This window comes from Molothrus ater, chromosome 2 (assembly GCF_012460135.2).
Source record: "Molothrus ater isolate BHLD 08-10-18 breed brown headed cowbird chromosome 2, BPBGC_Mater_1.1, whole genome shotgun sequence".
Classification (NCBI taxonomy): domain Eukaryota; kingdom Metazoa; phylum Chordata; class Aves; order Passeriformes; family Icteridae; genus Molothrus; species Molothrus ater.
The window spans coordinates 105,918,451-105,936,151 of NC_050479.2; the positions used below are offsets into that span (position 1 = coordinate 105,918,451).

Consider the following 17,701-nt stretch of genomic DNA (forward strand, 5'->3'; position numbering starts at 1 on the left):
GGATTTTTATACTTCTTTTTATTCCTCAGGCTTAGCCCTGCAGAAAACAGTTAAGCTGTCTGTCTCAGACTAGTTTTTTCTTTTTTTGTGTGTGTGTTTACTAAAAGCTGCCCTTCTGTCATTTGTATGCTAAGATACTCAGTACCCCAAGAAAGTAGTATACTTAGAAGTGCCATGTCCATATGACTTTTATAGAAGCTCTTTCAGCCTTCTGTTGCTTTTTCTCAATCTGTGCAATTGCATAAGACTTTTGCAACCTCATGAGGCAGGAAAAATCTACAGTCAGAAGGCTGTAAACTACAAGAGCTTGCTAGGCTTGAATGGACCTGAAAGGCACAGTGGAGCACAGTGAGGTCACAGCTGAGGTCCTCTTCACAAAAGGGTTCCCAGACTATCCTGGACAGTCTGAGACACAGAGAAGAAAAGCAGATGAGTCCTTTTCTACATCACTGGCTGACCCATCCGCTCTCCCAATATCTGTGAAATATGGAAGATGCATTTGTAGAATCACACAGGCCTCCTTTACAGGAAAAGGAGAGGAGACAACATCCTCTGTTGGAGGCAAATCAGCAGTGAGTTACTGGAAGTGGGTTTCTCTTCTTCACACCTCTTAGCAGCATGGTTAAGTTTTACAGAAGAAGGATTTAGTCATTGATACCATAAGAATGTTTTTTTGGTGCAACCTGTGTGTGGCATTCAGTGAGAATGAAGTATGAGGGACATTCCCCAAGACTAAAAAGACCTGGCATTTTGATGAGGAGAAAGGAAAAAAAAGTGTAAAGGTACTGCAGAGGAAGATACATTTTCTCTCCTATTTTCAGGTTTAGAGGAGATTAGAAATCTTTGATTGACTTCTCTCTGATATGAATGCGTTGCATTGTGGTGGAATTGAACAATAAGTTTGGGGAAACTGCAAGAGACTTTATGACAATTCCTGTGTTCATTTTCTCCATGTTCCTCTCAGGAAAGTGTTGTGATCTGATCAGGATTATGTTTGCCCTGCTGTTACTGGCCAAGGTTCTCTGCCATTTCAGTGACCTCCTGGCTTTTTCCTTTCCTCCTGGTCTGGCTTGCTTCCTAGTCAGACAAGCCATTTCCCAGCATCTCCCTTTCACCCTTAGGAGACATGGCTACTTTGACACTCATTTTTTTGATGAAGAAACACTCTAATTGTCAATGCTGGTTTTGTACATTTCCTTACTCCAACTTTTCCTGACACGTTGTGCATGTGTTCTGGCTGCTGGATGCCCCATCACAGCCTTGCTTCCTTGCTGTGGTTGCTCTTACCCTGCCCTCTGCACTTCCTCTGATCATTTTGGTTCTCAAAAACATGCTGCATATTGCCTGGAGGTTTATGCAGGTGTGGGGTGTCTGTGATACCAGGGACTGATCTCTGCTCCCTAGACTGGTTGGAGAGGGGAGGAAGGGTATGGACAGCTGGTAATGAACAGACAGGGCAGAGTGCTCTTCTCCAGTAAAATGTGCTCCATAGCTCAAAGTTGTATTTGCACTGCCCAGAGAATTGCTGTGGGAAGATTTCTGCTCCATTTCAGCTGGCAGTTTCTGCTGCACACCAGAATGCTGTGGGCTTTAATGGACTTTCTGACTGCTCAATTTTCTTAAGCAATTTGACTGTTTTCTGCAGTTTTTCCTTTCTTCAGCTAATGTCTTTCTGTTGAGAGACACCTGAACATGCCTTAGAAGAGCTTTCTCAATTGCATTTTGAATCCTCATTTGGCACAAATATAGCACTAAAAAGAATGCCTGGAAAGCCCCAAATTGCTTTTCTGAGACACCAATTTTCAGCTGCTCTGGTCACTCTGGCTGCTTTACTGTCACTAATAAGTGGTCCTTTTAAAAGCTATGGCTCTTGTTCCTATTTCAGTGACAAGGTAGGAAGCCATATCCTCACCAAGTATAAATCTATTTTCTATGGGTGTTAGAGAGTCCTGCTCAGCTGTAGCCAAGCTGAGGCCCAAAGTCTTTGCCCAGAGAAGAGATAAAGGGCAGCTGGAAAGAGGCAGTAAACAAAACCAATCAAGACTATGATATGCATGTTCAGGTGACAAGCTGTGGCTAAGACACGAAAACAGGATTTGTTTCCTAAGATATGAAACTGTCCCCAGCTGCTTCTCTTTCATCTTGTCATGTCTTCATTTACAAGGCCCTCAACAGGTTTCCTGTTGCTTTTTATAACATTCTGGCTAATTTTGGTGCTCTCCCCACTGTTCCACCAGCTCAGCCCTTCTCCTTCTGCATTCAGCACCTCTCTTGCAAGGTAAGAGACAGCTAGAAACACCCCCAGACTGCAGACATGAGATAGACAAAAAGAAACAGTGCTACAAAGGCACTCATCTTTCCCCTGTTCAAACCCTGTTCCAGAACCTTGTGAAAACTTATTTTGAATTTTAAGATTTGTGAGTGGGTAGGGATTGTGATTTATGCAAATCTATTGTAGTAAAGTGCTGGTGACATTTGAATGGCTTTGTTTTTTAAACTGATGAAAAGACAAGAGCCACAACTAAAGTTTCAGTGTTTACTTTTCCTGGAAAGATGAAGAAAAATATGGATTCAGAAAAAAAAAAGACACAAATACTAGTGAACTAAAGACCACTCTTCATGCTTTGGAGTATGTAGAGTTTTACTTTTTCCACTGTCACAAGAACCTTTATTCAAGAAACAGTTAGAGCAACAAGTTGGTAAACATTACAGGGCCTGCTTCAGTTAAATACAAAAAGTGAGAGAAAATCACCTCTTAAAGTGCAAGGCTTCTCACAAGCTTTGTTCTGGGAAGACAGGAAACTGGGAGGGTGTCCAGCCTCTCTAAAGATGCACCATTGCACTGTGCTGATTGCAAATATCTGTCAGCACCATTCCACTTCCCACAGTGATTTTTGCTATTTCTTGCATAGTAATGTGAAAAATTTGGTGTCCTCATCTGTGATGACTTTGACCATGCAGTCTTAAAACAGGTTTTAAAAAATGTGAAAAATCTGATGCTGTTGTTCTTCACTATGGTAACTCTTGCCCTATTTTTTATTTTTAATACCTGACTAGAATTTTCATAGCTCTATAGGGAATGATATCATACTTTCCATTAATCGGCATGTATACCTAACTCTACCAAAAAGCTTCTCAAAATTTTTGTGCCACAAACTTCTGGGTTGTTTAGTGAAGTTGGATTGCTAGTACTTGCTAGTATATATGAGGCAGAATGATAATGAAGTGAATTTATTTGCACTAAAAGATATTTTAAAGTACCACAATATTTTTAATATTGTTGCAGATAACTGCAGAAGAACATTGTTATTCACCTCAGCAGATTTCATGGGTTTGCTTCTGACATAGCTGCTAGGTCCTGCAGAGCTACAGCTGGAGAGAGAAATGAAAGATTTTGGATTACTGTCATGAATGTAGTATGAAAGGCAATGTGATCATTGAAATAGCAGGGAAACCTGTGCATTTCCTAGACTTACTCTTTGTAAATGGCATACGACTTCTCAATAGAAAAAGTGTTACCTGCTTCATGAAACATGATTAAGAGTCAAAATATAATTAAGCTAAGTGAAGTTGTTGGTAACAAGCTGTCTAGTGAAAGGATGACTTCCGGCTAGCCTACTTTAGAATTGCCAAAATGATGCACTTTTCCATACTGAAGGAAATAGATTGCATTGCCTGTCTGCTGCTTCATTTACCTTGTCTGTGACAATTTCATCCTTATGTGGATCTGCTATCAGTCCAGTATAAAGGACATTCTTCTTGTTGTTTTTTATTTTAAAAAAATGTTTTTAAGGCTATCATTTCTTCCCATGCACCATACAAAGCAAAGGAAAAAAAAAAAAAGAAAAATACACATTACTCTGCTTGATCAGTGCTCCTGCTCAATGAATCAGCTACTCCAGGCTGTGTTTTCATGCTGTGTTGTGCTAATGTATTAGCTCCTGGTGCTAGCAGGGATACCTTGACCAATGAAACCATCAGGCAACTTTTACAACTTTTACAGTGCAGTTTATCTCCTCACACAAAGTAATGCAGCTTTACTTCTGTGTAGATTCACTTTTGAAACATAAATATTTTCTAGATCTTGTGCTTGTTGAGTTGGTGACAAGCTTCCCATTTGTAGCCAAAATGTTTAATCTTCACTGTGCTTGCAGTAGCTCAGTGCACTCTGAGTGTGCTCATCTTCATGCAGGAGAACAAGGAAACTTTGCTTCAGATTTCCTCAGAATCCCTAATGAAATTAAAATTAGCGTGCTAATTAGGTAAGGATTTTGAGACTTTGGTAAGGAAGCCATGGCTGAAGATGACTCAAGGATCCTCACTGACCTTAAGTTACAGGAATAGTTAAGTGGTGGCTGGCAGTGCACACCACAATGCCTGATACTCCTTGTCCTCTCCTCTAGCTGACTCAAATGGCTCTTCTTTTGGGGACATCAATTTTCTGGAACTTCTGAGATGGCTCAGAACCTGGTTATGTTTTCTTGCTTCTTTTGTGAGTTTAGATTAAGTTTGTATTCTCTTTGGTAAGTCACTTTTGTATCATTTAAAGTGCTCCCTAAAGCCTATTTGTGAAATAAGCTTTTCATAAATCAGAAGAAATTAGTTCTGTTTACATCTCCCTCACACAGAAGTGAAGGGAAAGTCACATGATATCAGTGCTCAGCAATGGCACAAATGGAAGAGTGAGGATTTTCAGTGCCAGAAAGGTACCAAGGTTTCCAGGGCTGCAGCATTATTATAATGAATGTGTTTCAAAGCCCTTTAAAAGAAGCCCTTCTGTTGTGACATTCTCCAAAAGCAGGGCATGTCTTGCATAATTCCAAACTTGTTTTTAGAAACTGAAATTTTAATGTGAAAACTGTGTGTTCATCCAGCTTGGAAAAAATACTTGTGGGTGAAATGAACAAGAGTAGGCCCTGAAAAATAAGACTGGAAATGAAACAATGAACACAGAGTGGACACACCTGTAATTCTGCTATTTAAGTACTCTCAGATATATGGACAATCATTGGAAGACAAAGACCAAGGCTTTTCAGAAAAAAATGGGCAGTGATTTGTATCTGAGTATTCACTTTTATTTTGAAAGGAATTCACCTCTGGTAATGAAATTTCTGGACCATTTTTCTGTAGACGTTTAATTGATTGCAGAAGTTCACCTTCCTTAATACATAAGGAAAGCAAATTGGAAACTTGAGCATAACATAATTCTTACTGGAAGTGCTTACACTCCAATCCATTTGAAAAAATCTGGCTGAATAATTTTTGCAGAAGAACCAAATTAATTAGGTTAAATGACGTGAAACTTCTTTTTCACTTCTACTTACAGCTTACCTTTGATAGCATAGCACAAGAAATGATGACAAACAGTGTGTGGGAAGTAGGAAAATCAGGAGTTCAGATAGTTTAAGATCATGAGACAGAAACTCTTGCAGCTATCTTGAGGGTTTCTATATTTAGTTCTAGATTGTGTAAGTGTTTTAATACCTAGATTTCCTGCTTCACATTTATGCTTCAACATAATTCCCCTAAGAATTATGGCATGATAGTATTCAGATTTTCCAGTCTGAAAGACTGAAATCAAACTCCCCAAACTTTTCTTGCATCTATATTTGCTCAAATTTTCTGCACAACTAATCCCAGGGTCACACCCTGAGAATTACATGCAGTCAATGATCAATTGCAAAGTAAATAACTTTTAACACAATTTCTTAGTGCTCCCCTGAACTAGAAGGCCAAAATAAATTCTTACTCCACTTCCTTATAGCAGCATAGGTTATTTAAACTAATGAATCATGATCCAGTGATTAAGGATGTAGATAATGCAGATTCAACTCCCTGCACTACTACAGACCTCTTGTGTGAAATTAGACAAATCTCTTCACTTGTCTGCCTCAGGCTTCATTTGCAAAATGAGGATGGTGTGTTCCTGTACACATCAGCTGGCTGTGTACGAGCAAGAATACATATTCCAGCCTGTGCCCTAGAAGGGCAGCAGTTCAAACACTTTATTTGCAGGGCCTGACACTGTCATTCAGATTCATAGTTTGCACTAAATTAGACAGACATTCAGTAGAGAAAAGGTGGTAAATGTTAAAGCTGTCTTATTAAAACTACACTATGAAACACACATGTAGGGGTGAGAATCAGGTATCACAGATAGCAATAATTCTGCCCTTCCTTGGCAGAAAGAAAAGTTTGTTTTCTTCCTCTAATGGCTTTGGGTGTGTATTGTACATAAAGGTGCTGATTTTTAGGGGTTTAGGTATTATTTCTACCTCTAGGGGTGTCTGAACACAAAGATATTTCAAAGGTTCTTGTGAACTTTCTCCTCACAAGCCAGAGGAGAATAATATCAATGTTTCTCTCCACCAGTCTCTACATATAATAAAAAAACCCCAAAAACTTGTAAGCTAGAAGGCCTAAATCCAGCTTTCAGAGTTTCCTCCTGGAGTGAGAATTCTCTCCAGTTTGCTGTCTGTAGCTCAGTAGAACATTTAGCAGATTATGGAGCTGTTTGCAGGAAAGGTTTTGCTGCCTTTTCATCAGCTTCTGCTTTCTGTAGCAGCAGTAAGGCTGCAAAGAAAACCACACAAAATAATATATGTGATAGAAGAAAACAACTATCACATAAATGAGAATAAATGGAAAAAAATGTTCTCTAGAGAAGAGGTATGCAAAGTGAGACAAAAACTGTGGGAAGTGAGAGGGGAAAGAGTTGGATAATAGAATGGAAAAAGGTAAAGATTGGTGGGAGGAATAGGGAAGAAAAGAGAGAAGTTTGTGAAGAGGCAAAGCATTACGCTCTTTCTACAAAGCACAGCTTTGGAGACAGCTTTCCATTTCCATTCCCTTGTCTCCCCAAAGACAAGTTACTGACACATAAGTAATTACCTTAAACATACTGAGCACTGTGACTGTCCCTGTGAGTGCCTTTAGCCTACAGCCCGAGATAAAGCATGTTATCTAAAACCCTTGATGAAATAAATTTATGTGACTGTGCTTCACTTCATCTGGTGGATGGGCTAAGAGCAAGCCCCCACCATGCTAGTGAGGCTCAGCTGACCTGGGGCAGCTTAGTCAGCTGTGACCATGCAGCCACAGCCTGAAGCATCCCATGAAATCCTGAGTGGGGCAAAAGGAGCAGTGGCCATGACCAGCACATCAGCAATCACCTTGCCAGTCCTCAGTGCCAAAATCCAGCAGGAAAAGCATCTCCTCTCCTTTGTCAGGGAGCCCAGCATGGCTGTAGCTTTCCTACCCTCCCTCACTCCTGCCCTGGAGCAAGCAGCTGAGGGATCCAGGTAACCTACACCTGCCAGACCAGCACAGAGCATGAGCCAGGCTGCCCTACACTGAGGTTCACACCTGGAAGTAAGAGAAAATCAGCCTCTCAAGTCTCATTCCCAGTGTGTGTGATTTGGCAGGTCTGCTGATGGAGCTATTCTAAACCACTTCCTGCCAGATTTTGAAGGTATTGCCATTAATGTTAGCACCCGAAATAAGATTTGCTATAGAAGCCCACAGCTCTGGTACAGAGCGTGAGGAGGAGAGGAGGGAAGGGATGATGAAGGTAGCAAACGATCACCTTTTCTCAATGATGAAGACTTTATGTCTCTGCTGGCTATCAGTCAGGTATCACATCATTTAAATAGGTAGACGTAGATTTTTAAAACAAATTACAAGTAAAAGTGTCTTGTCCCTCTCTGTCCAAATTAGGATTTTCACTCACTTTAAATCATGTTAAAGGAGAAAGGGAGAACAACATTTTCCACTAGAATCAGAATGAAATCTAAGCTCTGTAAGGGATGTGCAGTGTGCTGTGTTATTCCTTTTCCTGTTAGCCTTTGCATAGCAGTCCTAACACCATGATGGCACAGCAATGTGACACTCTGACACCAGTGAAGAAATTCAGCAGGAGATGTTTACTGGGAAAAGATGGTTTCAACTGCAGAGTGTTCTGACAGCAGGCTGGCATTAGAGTTAATCAGAATTTACTTCTGTTGATCTTGATTCTAATCAGAGATAGGCTGGCAGACGTCATGTACATACCTTGAAAAAATCCCCTGCTGCACTGTCAGTGCTCCTGTGTTAAGCTGGTCTTCTAAATACCAAATGAAGCATGTCATGTTTTGTGTATGAGATTAAAACAGAGAGCCTAAATTTATTTTTATATCAGTTTCCTTTATTGAAAATCTCATATCTGAGCTTTTTAAACAGATGTACGAGGCAATCGTCACTATTTATGTGTAAATGCATCTCTGGGAGGCTGAGCTTCAGCTGGATGACTATAAAGCAAGTCATCCAAACCTGCAAATTCCATGGGATAGAATGCCCTTGTAGCTGATTAGTAATCACAGCATTCACCAACAGAATCCACTGAGATGTTCTAGGTATGAACACTGCAGTATATTTTAGCATTGATTTTAACATTCACTCTGAAACAGTGTGGCTGCTCCCCTGCACGTCTGAACTCACAGCAGCAGCATCCTGCCCATTGCTTTCTGCTGTTCATCACAAACTGGAAAGTGCACTGTGCTTGCAGAGTACAGGAATTGTACAGGAAAACCACCAGTGACGCGCATTTCTGCAGCAGACTTTACAGAGATGTTTGATAAATCTGTGGCTTCTGCTTTACCACACATCAACCTTGCTGACTTCTGGTTTTCTCAATAGGAACACCTAGAAGATATAGACACAACTTTGGCTTTTACTCTTCAAGCTAATAAGAAAGGGATTTGTTCAATAGGTGAAAGCCAATCTCCTTGAGAATCCTTATGTCACAGTAGTATAGATTTTTATTAGTGCTAGGGCTAACCTGACATAGTGTAGCTATGACTGATCTGTTCATCTACTGCTAATGCAAGGGAATGTGTTGGGATCAAAGCTTGAGATAAGTTCCTGGTACTTCAATTTCCCTTTAGGCCAGGTGGTGTTGGGAACATGCCAAGGACACAGTCTGAGGGCCTGGCAATGAGACACTTTTTCTTACTCACAGAGCATCAACCACTCTTTTGGACCAGACACCTCTTTAAACTCTGGTAGTGGTGTTCTATAGCCTGTCCCTGCCATAATTCTTCATGACTCCATTGACCTTAAAGGCAAAGGATTAGCATAAAAGAAGGAAGAATCACAGTAACATTTTTTTCAGGAAGAGAAGGAAGCCCAATAGTCTGAGAGGCCAAAATCCCATTTCCTATGACCTGGAACAATGAGAGTATTCCTGCTGTTCTGCACCCTGGTGGTTGCTTAAACAAGCTTTGACTCCCACTCTTTGTGGTGTCTTGTGCCTTTTCATTTTATGTATGTCATTAAAAGTCCACCCAATGTAAATGATTTACCAAAAATTAAGTTTTGAAGCAAAAATTTTTGGTTTTGAAGCAAAAATTAAGTTTTCGAATTTAGGTCTTAGTTATTCCCTTGGCTGCATGAAGGTTTGATAAGTATTATACTTTGTAGGGGGTAGGAGTCTTCTTGATATAGGGTCAACACAGCCACAAATCAAAACTGTGAGCTTAAAATATTCTTTAATTATGTCCTGTCTCTCTAAGACTCTGAGGTTCTGAAGCATCTCCATTTTCTATTCCTGATGAGAAAGCACATGGGAGCCTATTCAGTAGGAAATCATGTGCCTTGTTGTGTGAAGTCCCTAAATATTTTGGACCAATTTTCAATACTAAGTTCTGGATGAGGAGTTTTCAGAGCACGTGGGAGTCTTAAAGATGGGACTTTAAGCATCCAGTTCTATTCCCCAGCAATCCAGTGGAAAATCAAAGCCTTGATCTTTGGCATTAAAATTAAAGAGAGTATGTTGTTTGAATAGTTACAGCCCAGGCCTCAACCTCTGTCTTCTTTCATAGGTTGTCAGTGGAGAGAGGGCTTGATTTCACTTTTCACACTTTTTCCTTTTAGTTTCTGAAGAGTCTTTGCTGTGGTAGTTTATGGAGAGAGCTCTGCTGAGGATTATCAGTGACTGTAGCTGTGGCTGGCTCAAACCAGACCAGGAGAGGGAAGTATCTAGCTAAATTCTGGCCCATAATTAATACATTTGAGGAAATTGTGTTCTGCTCACGAACATTCCTTGAGGAAATAAAGATTAAATTTGTTGAGTAAATTATTCACTGCAAATTATTCACTCAGCTTCACTTACTATTCTGAGATTTCTGCAATATCTAAGCGAGTTAGATGGCACAGGGAGATGCACGGCCATAAAAATCACAGGCTGAAGGCAGGATTCCTTTCTTGTTCAAAATATGTCTTCTTTTAATTAAAATAAACAGACTAAGACACTCTGGGCTTGTTTAGTATTAGGGAAAACAATGTAGAGCCTCAAGGTATCTTTGAGCCTCCAGTTAAACTTGGGCCAGTTTTGTCTGACAGACAATGAAAAACGAGTTGCTAACACAGAGAAAATCTCATTTCATTTGCTTTTTGACAGGTGGCCAGAGTGCTAAACCCTTCAACCTACTTCACGCCCTACTTTCTGGTTTTATCAGAATAATCAAGTATTGAAAGGATGAGTTTACTCTTGCAGTTTAGTCTGGAAGTGATCTCTAGTCTCAGGGAAGGTAACTGGATGGAGCCCCTGAGGGAATATGATACCATGTGGGAGGGAGGCACATAAAGCACTTGAACATCCAGGACCATTCATCACGGTCCATTCATTAAAAGTGAGTAATGATCATAATAGGCTATAAGGGATGTTGCCTTTTATAAATATAATGACAGTGAGAATCATTCTCATGGGGTCATCTTAATTATTTTTAAGTGGATAGCCTTTCTGCCTGTAAGACTTTCCTGATAAAAGAGTGACATTGCCTGGTTGTTTCAGGATAGAGGAGTCAGTCTAAGCCCCATAAAAATTACCTGAAAAACTCCTATTGATTTCACTGGGATTTGGATCAGATTCAAAGTCCAGCAAGGAAATGGAATAAGTTACAAGCAGTCATGTCAAACAGAATACTAAGTATAAGAATTTTTCTTTAAATATTACACAGGTACTCATTCCCCTTTGAAAAATTAGCTTCAAATACAGAGGATATAAGCACTAAGCTTATTATCAATTTTTAATTCAAAAGGACTCCTTTTGAAACCTAATGGTTAACTAATTTAAATGAACTTAATGTTATATATGTTTGATTTTCTTCACTTTGTTACTTTTTAAAACTGTTGGGTCAGCCTTCCAAGGGCAAGAACATAATCAGGTCAGCCTTCAAGCTGCTATAATTTTTCTGATATGTGGATGAGGAAAGGAAATAGATATGGGTGGGTACTATATCTCTTGAAATAGCCTCTTTCTTCCTGTTTAACAATAAATATTCTACAGAAAGGAAGCTCATATATTACTCTTCAGCTGAGTTCCCATTTTATTAATCATGAAGATTTTAACAGTGGCCTGAGACAGGAAATCACAGTGTAATGATCAGCGGAGTCTGATTTAATCCTCACGTTTGGATCAGATTAAAAAGAAAACCAATATACAGCAATGTAAATCTATGGAGATAATAATCAAGTTTAATTACTATTAAACATACATGCAGCTTTTGTAACAACTTATGGCCCTGCTGAATTACTGAGGCTGATTAAATATCCATGGTAAAACCTCCCTCTTCTTAGAAACTTAAACTGATATTTGAGGTGTTTTTTTCAAATATAGGGAAAAATATCTGTGAGTTCACCATTATGATAAAGAAGTTAATTATTAATAATCTCAATAATTAGGAACTCTAATGGATATGTTATTTTCAATAATAGAACCCTCACATTCAACTTTGGTTTAAATTAGTATTGTTCTTATTAAAATGTAAAGTGAAGCTTCATGGGCTGAGGTTCAAAACGTAGCCCACTGCAGCCCACTAACCCAGAGATTTTTGGGCCTGTATTTGACAAAATTTCAGTACCTTAACCCCAGTTCCTCCTCCCCTTCTTACCAACGCCCATTTTAGAAAGCCTGGGAAGAAAAACCTTATAATACCATTAGTGTATAACAATTATTCCTTCATCAGTCAGTCTCAGTCCATCCAGCTGCCCATCCTTTAGAACCAAAAAACCCTCCAACACTTCTTTTAAACATTTAAAGAGAAGTATAAATAGCAAGTCAAAATGGGAATTCATCTGATGAGCATGTCTTATCTCTCTTGGAATATTCATATGGTAGAAAAAATAGAAGACTATTTTAAAAAGAACTTTCATTTATGCCAAAATTATGAGTTAAGGCTGCTTAGAAAAAGATAATTTTGAAAAAATAACAAAATTTTGAAAAAAAAAATACCAAAGTTTTTTTCTTGACAGTTACTCTTGAACCTTTTCCTTTCAACTTACTAAGATCATTCTTTTAATTGAAGCTCTGTGAGGAGCCCAAAAATTTGGGGTTTGAAACTGAGAATTTGCCTCCGTTGCTCAGAAAAATGTTGGGAATATTTCTTTGTTTCAAGGTTTGTGGCCTATGACTCACAGCAAATAAGTTTTACTAAGGATGCTCAAGACTTTTGATTTTCTCTAAGATAAAATTTTCAAGCAAAATGAAGCAGGAATTTCAGCTCTTTTAATAGCTTCACTTTCTTTTAGCTTTTGGGCTGTTTTTCAAGATGTTGTAGAGTACCTCTGCCATTTCCCTCAGCCTCTTTGTTTAAAGTCTGTAAGACTTGCCTTTTCTCCCAGTGACTTTTTCAGCAAATCAAGGAAAATGGAGGACTGAAAAGTGCTGTTTCAGGGAGTTCCAATTCTGTGATGAATGGCAAAAAAAATTATTCCACCATGCAAAAGAAAAAGATGGCTTTAGATAATTCCCTTCTCTACCAAACAGCAACCTTTAATCTCATTTCTTTTATTGAATTGCTGGAGAGCCAAGAGAGGAATGGAGGAGTTAGGGGCCAATTGCACCCACAGTGTAGCTCACATCTGGTATCACTAATAGTTCTTGGTCCTCTGAATATCAGCACACCTTCTTCACACACAAGTCCCAGCACTGGTGGAAATAAAGGTGCACTTAGTGCCATAAAGCTAGGGAGAGAAAAATTGAGAGAGGAAAAAAGAATGATTTTCTTGAAGTTGTCCAAAATCTTGCTAAGGGCTGATGGTGACACAGCAGCAGATAAGTTTTAAAGCATTTCTACTTTGACCCCTGCCCTAATTTTCAACTCATGTCCTGGTGCACCTCTCTCTTTCTTGTCCCCGTCACTTCCTCCCTTCCTTCCTCACCCCCTCCCCAAAGGAAGGACTCAGTTTGCTGCCCCATGCCACAAGGCAGCCGAGTGAAGTCACATCCTGGTAGAATAAGGAACTGCATAACCCATGCATACACCCGGAGTGCCCTCCCTTGCACTCACTTTGGTCACAAATTCATAGTAGTTGCACGTCCAGTGGATTAACTGAGTTAAACATGCTGAAGAGAAAACCATCTAATGCATCTGAGAAAGAGAAAAGTCAAAAGCCAAAGGTAAGGATGTCTTGTTTTTGTCGCCAATTAATAATTATAACAGGAATTCTTAACAATTTTTAATGTGAGGGTTTCCTCTTAAGTCCTAGCTTCAGGATCTTCTTATGTGCTTGCAAGTACCTCAGTGCTACAGTCTCAGGAATCTGTCTGCATATACTCTCTTTATAATAGTAAAGAGCCAATTCAAGGAATCATCGTTGGGAGACTGCTACAGCTGTGCTAAAGAATTCTGATGCTGGACTTTGTCTGTAGTTGTAAAGTTCTGCGTTGGTCTTTGAGCAGATGGGCACCCAAAATCCCCTCTCTCCCTTTGATCTATGATAAACCAACGATGTCCCAGAAAGGAGTGTAAGAATTAGTGAAGAATCAGTGAAGAATTAGAAAATCTATTAATTTTTTTTCCTTATTTTAATAAATTTGCTTTTGCATCATCATAACCACAGGAGAAGAGGGTACTTGGCAATCAGTGCTTGTCATCCTAATTTCTTTGGGAATCATTAAAATATCAGCCTGAAAGAAATACTCTAAGCAAAGTGACTATGTGGTACACTGGACACTTTCCACATTCTGGAATTGTAAGAAAGGAAGTGAGAGTTTTGCAAGATGCATAAGGATATGTCCAATGCTGGAAATTTATTTTCAGTCCCTGCCCTGCATTGAGTGTAAAATGACCTCAGTGCATTGTATTGTACAAGTATTGTAGAGTATTGCAAGGCTGCAGTGCAACAGCTACTGCTCAGACTGAGTACTTCAGCCTCCATTTCTGCCTCATTTATCAGTGATGAAAATTTACCAAAGAGATTAGAAAAGCCTTTTCGTATTTCTCTGCTATCAACAATGGTTGTTTCCCAATTTACAGACCCACCTTCTCATTGTTTGGGAATAGACCACCCTTAGTGCTTTCTGTGTCCTAAGAGATTACTGCAGACACTGTTTCAGCAAGGAGGTCTTCTGGTTTCACACAGCATTGACTTTTGCTGACTGTGCAAGCAATTTTAGACCATGACTCATTAACAGTTAAAAGGAATGGCTTTTTCCATGGATTTGAAGTGATTTTGATACTATTTCCCCCACATTTTAAAATTTTTTTAAGCACTGCACTGGTTAGCCTGGTATGCATTTTTTTCTGCTTATTCATAACACTATGTTTTAATAGCAGGGAACAATTTTAATTAATATGTAATTACATTATCGATTAAACAAGAAAGGACCATGAAAGATTCTGGGAATGGGCTTTGTTTCCCTCTCTTTAAAATTTTCAAAATTTTAATGAGAGAGAAACAAAGCCCATTCCAGAGTTTTGAGGAAGAGTTTTGGCCACTCTCCTCTTCCAAAATAAGGCACTTCTTAACAATAACCTGATTTTTATTTTTAAATGGCCACTTTTGTACAGAACTATATAAACTTTCCACGAGGGGAATGCCTTTGCTGGATGTGCTGCTCACAATCAGGGCAGGGGAGCAGACAGCCCCACGTTGCATAGAACAGGAATCTTGGCTTCTTGTAGCACGTTTCAAAACTCGTCCCAGGGAAGCAACGTAAATACTCAAGTTGCTTAATGCTGAGTTGGGTAAGATGGGACACAAGTCCTCACCTCTTGGAGAAGTTACAGGATTTCACAAGTGACCTCTGTAGGTCATGTCCTGGCTGGCCCTGCTCTGTGCTGGCCACATTTGGTACCTCCTCATGCTCACACAGCACGATACCATTGCCACTGGGCAGGTCCTGGGCTACCTCACCTTGCCTTTAGGCCACTTAGACATCCCAGTGTCTCCAGCACATCCACACAGACCTGTGAGAGAGCCATAAGGCCTGGTTTTCATTTTAAGTGAAAATCAGGTTTACAGCCTTAGACCCTCAAAGGGGACACCAAAAAGATCTTTTTAGGTAGTTGAATCTTAACCATGGTGACCACTTCTCTTTATCACAACTGTACAAATTTCTGTGTGTTAATTAGAGTGTTTCACCAATATTTTCTTTTTAATCCTTTTGGTTTTGTTACTTTCTAATGTGAAGAATACTGGCATGAATTGATGCCTTTTGATAAAGATGAATGAATGTCACAGAAGGCTGGTGTTAAAGCCTTTCTCAAGGCAACTTGCTGTCCCTGTGTAAAACCCCTCACGGAGGTGGAAAATTCAATGGCCAATGCAAGAGTAATTCAGGTTCAATATCTCACTGTTCACAAGGTGCAATGCAGTTGCCTTATTTATTATTGTGGTGCTTAAGGGACCTCTGCAGATGTGTTAGATGCTGCATAGACAAAAATCTATTTTAACACTCTCAGTGTACACTATGAAAAAGTTAATCTATTCCACAAAAAAATAGTTTTGGAGGTTTTTTTTTGTCATTCAGCAAGATTTCAGTAGTGCTGCAGCCATGCTAATAACTTCTTTCAATGTCTTGCAGCTCTTGTGTATTCGTGGATATGCATATAACTAGTGAATGCATTTATATAAATAAACATTCATTGTTAGGCAAAAAGACATCTAAACCAGGTGTAATTTCAGAGAAAACTGGGAGAGAAATGAGACAGAAATGCATTCAAAAGAGATACTGGAAGGATTCTGATCCTTTGCAAATGTTTATCATTGTAGCTGTTCTTCCTAGTGCACATTTATACCTTGTATAACAGCTTAGGAAGCTGAAATATAAAGGAAAAGTCTTAAGGGTTAAAAATACCCTGCTTAATGCTGAAGAAATTCAAACAAGTGAAGGGTTGAAGCTCTCTATTCCAAGCCTATCTGATGTAACCTATCTGTCTATCCAGGACCTTAAATGACTTTTAGAAAGTCATATAAGACACACAGAATGTGTGCATCTCCCATCCCTCCCTTCAGGGAGTCCTTACCTGCCCTCCTTTCATTTCTGCCAGATGAGACACAGCTTGGTTTACACCGTGTAGCTGCTCAGAGCTGCAGAATTATGTGTGGGCAGGTGAGGTCAGCCAAAGTAGGTCTTGCACAAAGCCCTGAGGTCCATGGTCACGCTGATGGCTGGAGTGGCTCACTGTGGCTCCTGCATTCCTGGAGCCTGGCAGAGCAGGAAGGCAAGTGGGAAAGGACACTAGATGTGTCCTAGATGTGCTTCAGCTATGGGTCTGTGCAGTCTGTCCCACCACCCCCCAGGGAGCTGGGGAGGAGGAGAGCAGTTGACTTGGAGGATGAAGGAACGAGTCCTGAAATCACCTGGATTTCAGCCTCTCTGAGCCTTATGATGTTACAGATGTCAGTGCATCTGGGGAGTGGAATGAAGCAGATTTAGAATGATGGTAAGAAAAAAAACACTCTAACAAATTATACAGGTTCTAGTCTTCTCTTTTGTACACCCTTCAGGCAGCACCATACACATAAAACCCCATTAAAGCACTTCACATCTATTCTGCATTCCACTTCACACTGTTTTACACATTTGCACAGGTGCAAATAATCTGTAAAACATCCCTGCATTGTCTCGCCCACTTGCCAGCACATGTAATGTGCTGGGCAGAACCTACTCCTTTCTCTCTCTCTTCCCCTTTCCTCTGGACACAGCAAACTTGAGAACTGCCTGATGATTCTTGGCTTTACTTCAACATGAAGCAAAGACGACTTTGTGCCATTTTTTCTGGCTTGACTGAAGAAAGTCTTGTGTCATTATTCTACATGACAGTTGATCTATGTTTATGCTAAAGGTTTGAGACGTTTTTGTTTCCTTATTCTGCTTCCAAATGCACTTGGTGCTTTAAACTCAGCTTGCTTCTGGTGTGTAAGACAATTCAGGGTCAATGCCTCTGCATTTCGTTTAGGCAAAAAGATGCCCAATCTTCTAATTAAATCAATATTTGCTTACTTAGGTGATAAACCATTATTTGTTTTCAGGGTTATGAGAGAAGAATGGCAAATCCAATGGGAGGAAACATTTTAATATGCAAATTTGTTCCCTAGTACAATTTCTTACCAGTAATTTTACCTTTTATAAGCTTAAAATGAAACCCTGACATTGCAGAAATCAATGCACATTTTTGCCATATTCTCGAGCCCAGAATTTCACCTTTTTACATTTTCTTTACAGAAGGCCTGATTCTGAGTTAAATGAATAAATTAGCTGTGATCCCATTGATTTCAGCAAGATTATCTGAGTAAAGTTTATTGCTTGCCTAGGAGTTTGGAGCCTGTAATGCAGACAGATGCTATAAGCAAGTTTTTTGGTGCTGCTTTTGTCTCAGATGGTGGCTTGTGCCTTTCCAATGGGGAATATTTATTAAAGAATAGAAAATAGAAAATA

General features: G+C 39.6%; 1 protein-coding gene across 1 annotated transcript in view; it reads left to right on the forward strand.

Moving 5' to 3' along the window:
- Positions 1 to 13,320: 13,320 nt before the first annotated feature.
- SAMSN1 (SAM domain, SH3 domain and nuclear localization signals 1) overlaps positions 13,321 to 17,701 on the forward strand; it is a 34,441-nt gene continuing 30,060 nt past the window's right edge. The window contains exon 1 of the mRNA XM_036383850.2: positions 13,321 to 13,435. Within this exon, the coding sequence (XP_036239743.1) occupies positions 13,379 to 13,435 (57 nt within the window). The 5' untranslated portion in view covers positions 13,321 to 13,378. The remainder of the gene's footprint in view (positions 13,436 to 17,701) is intronic.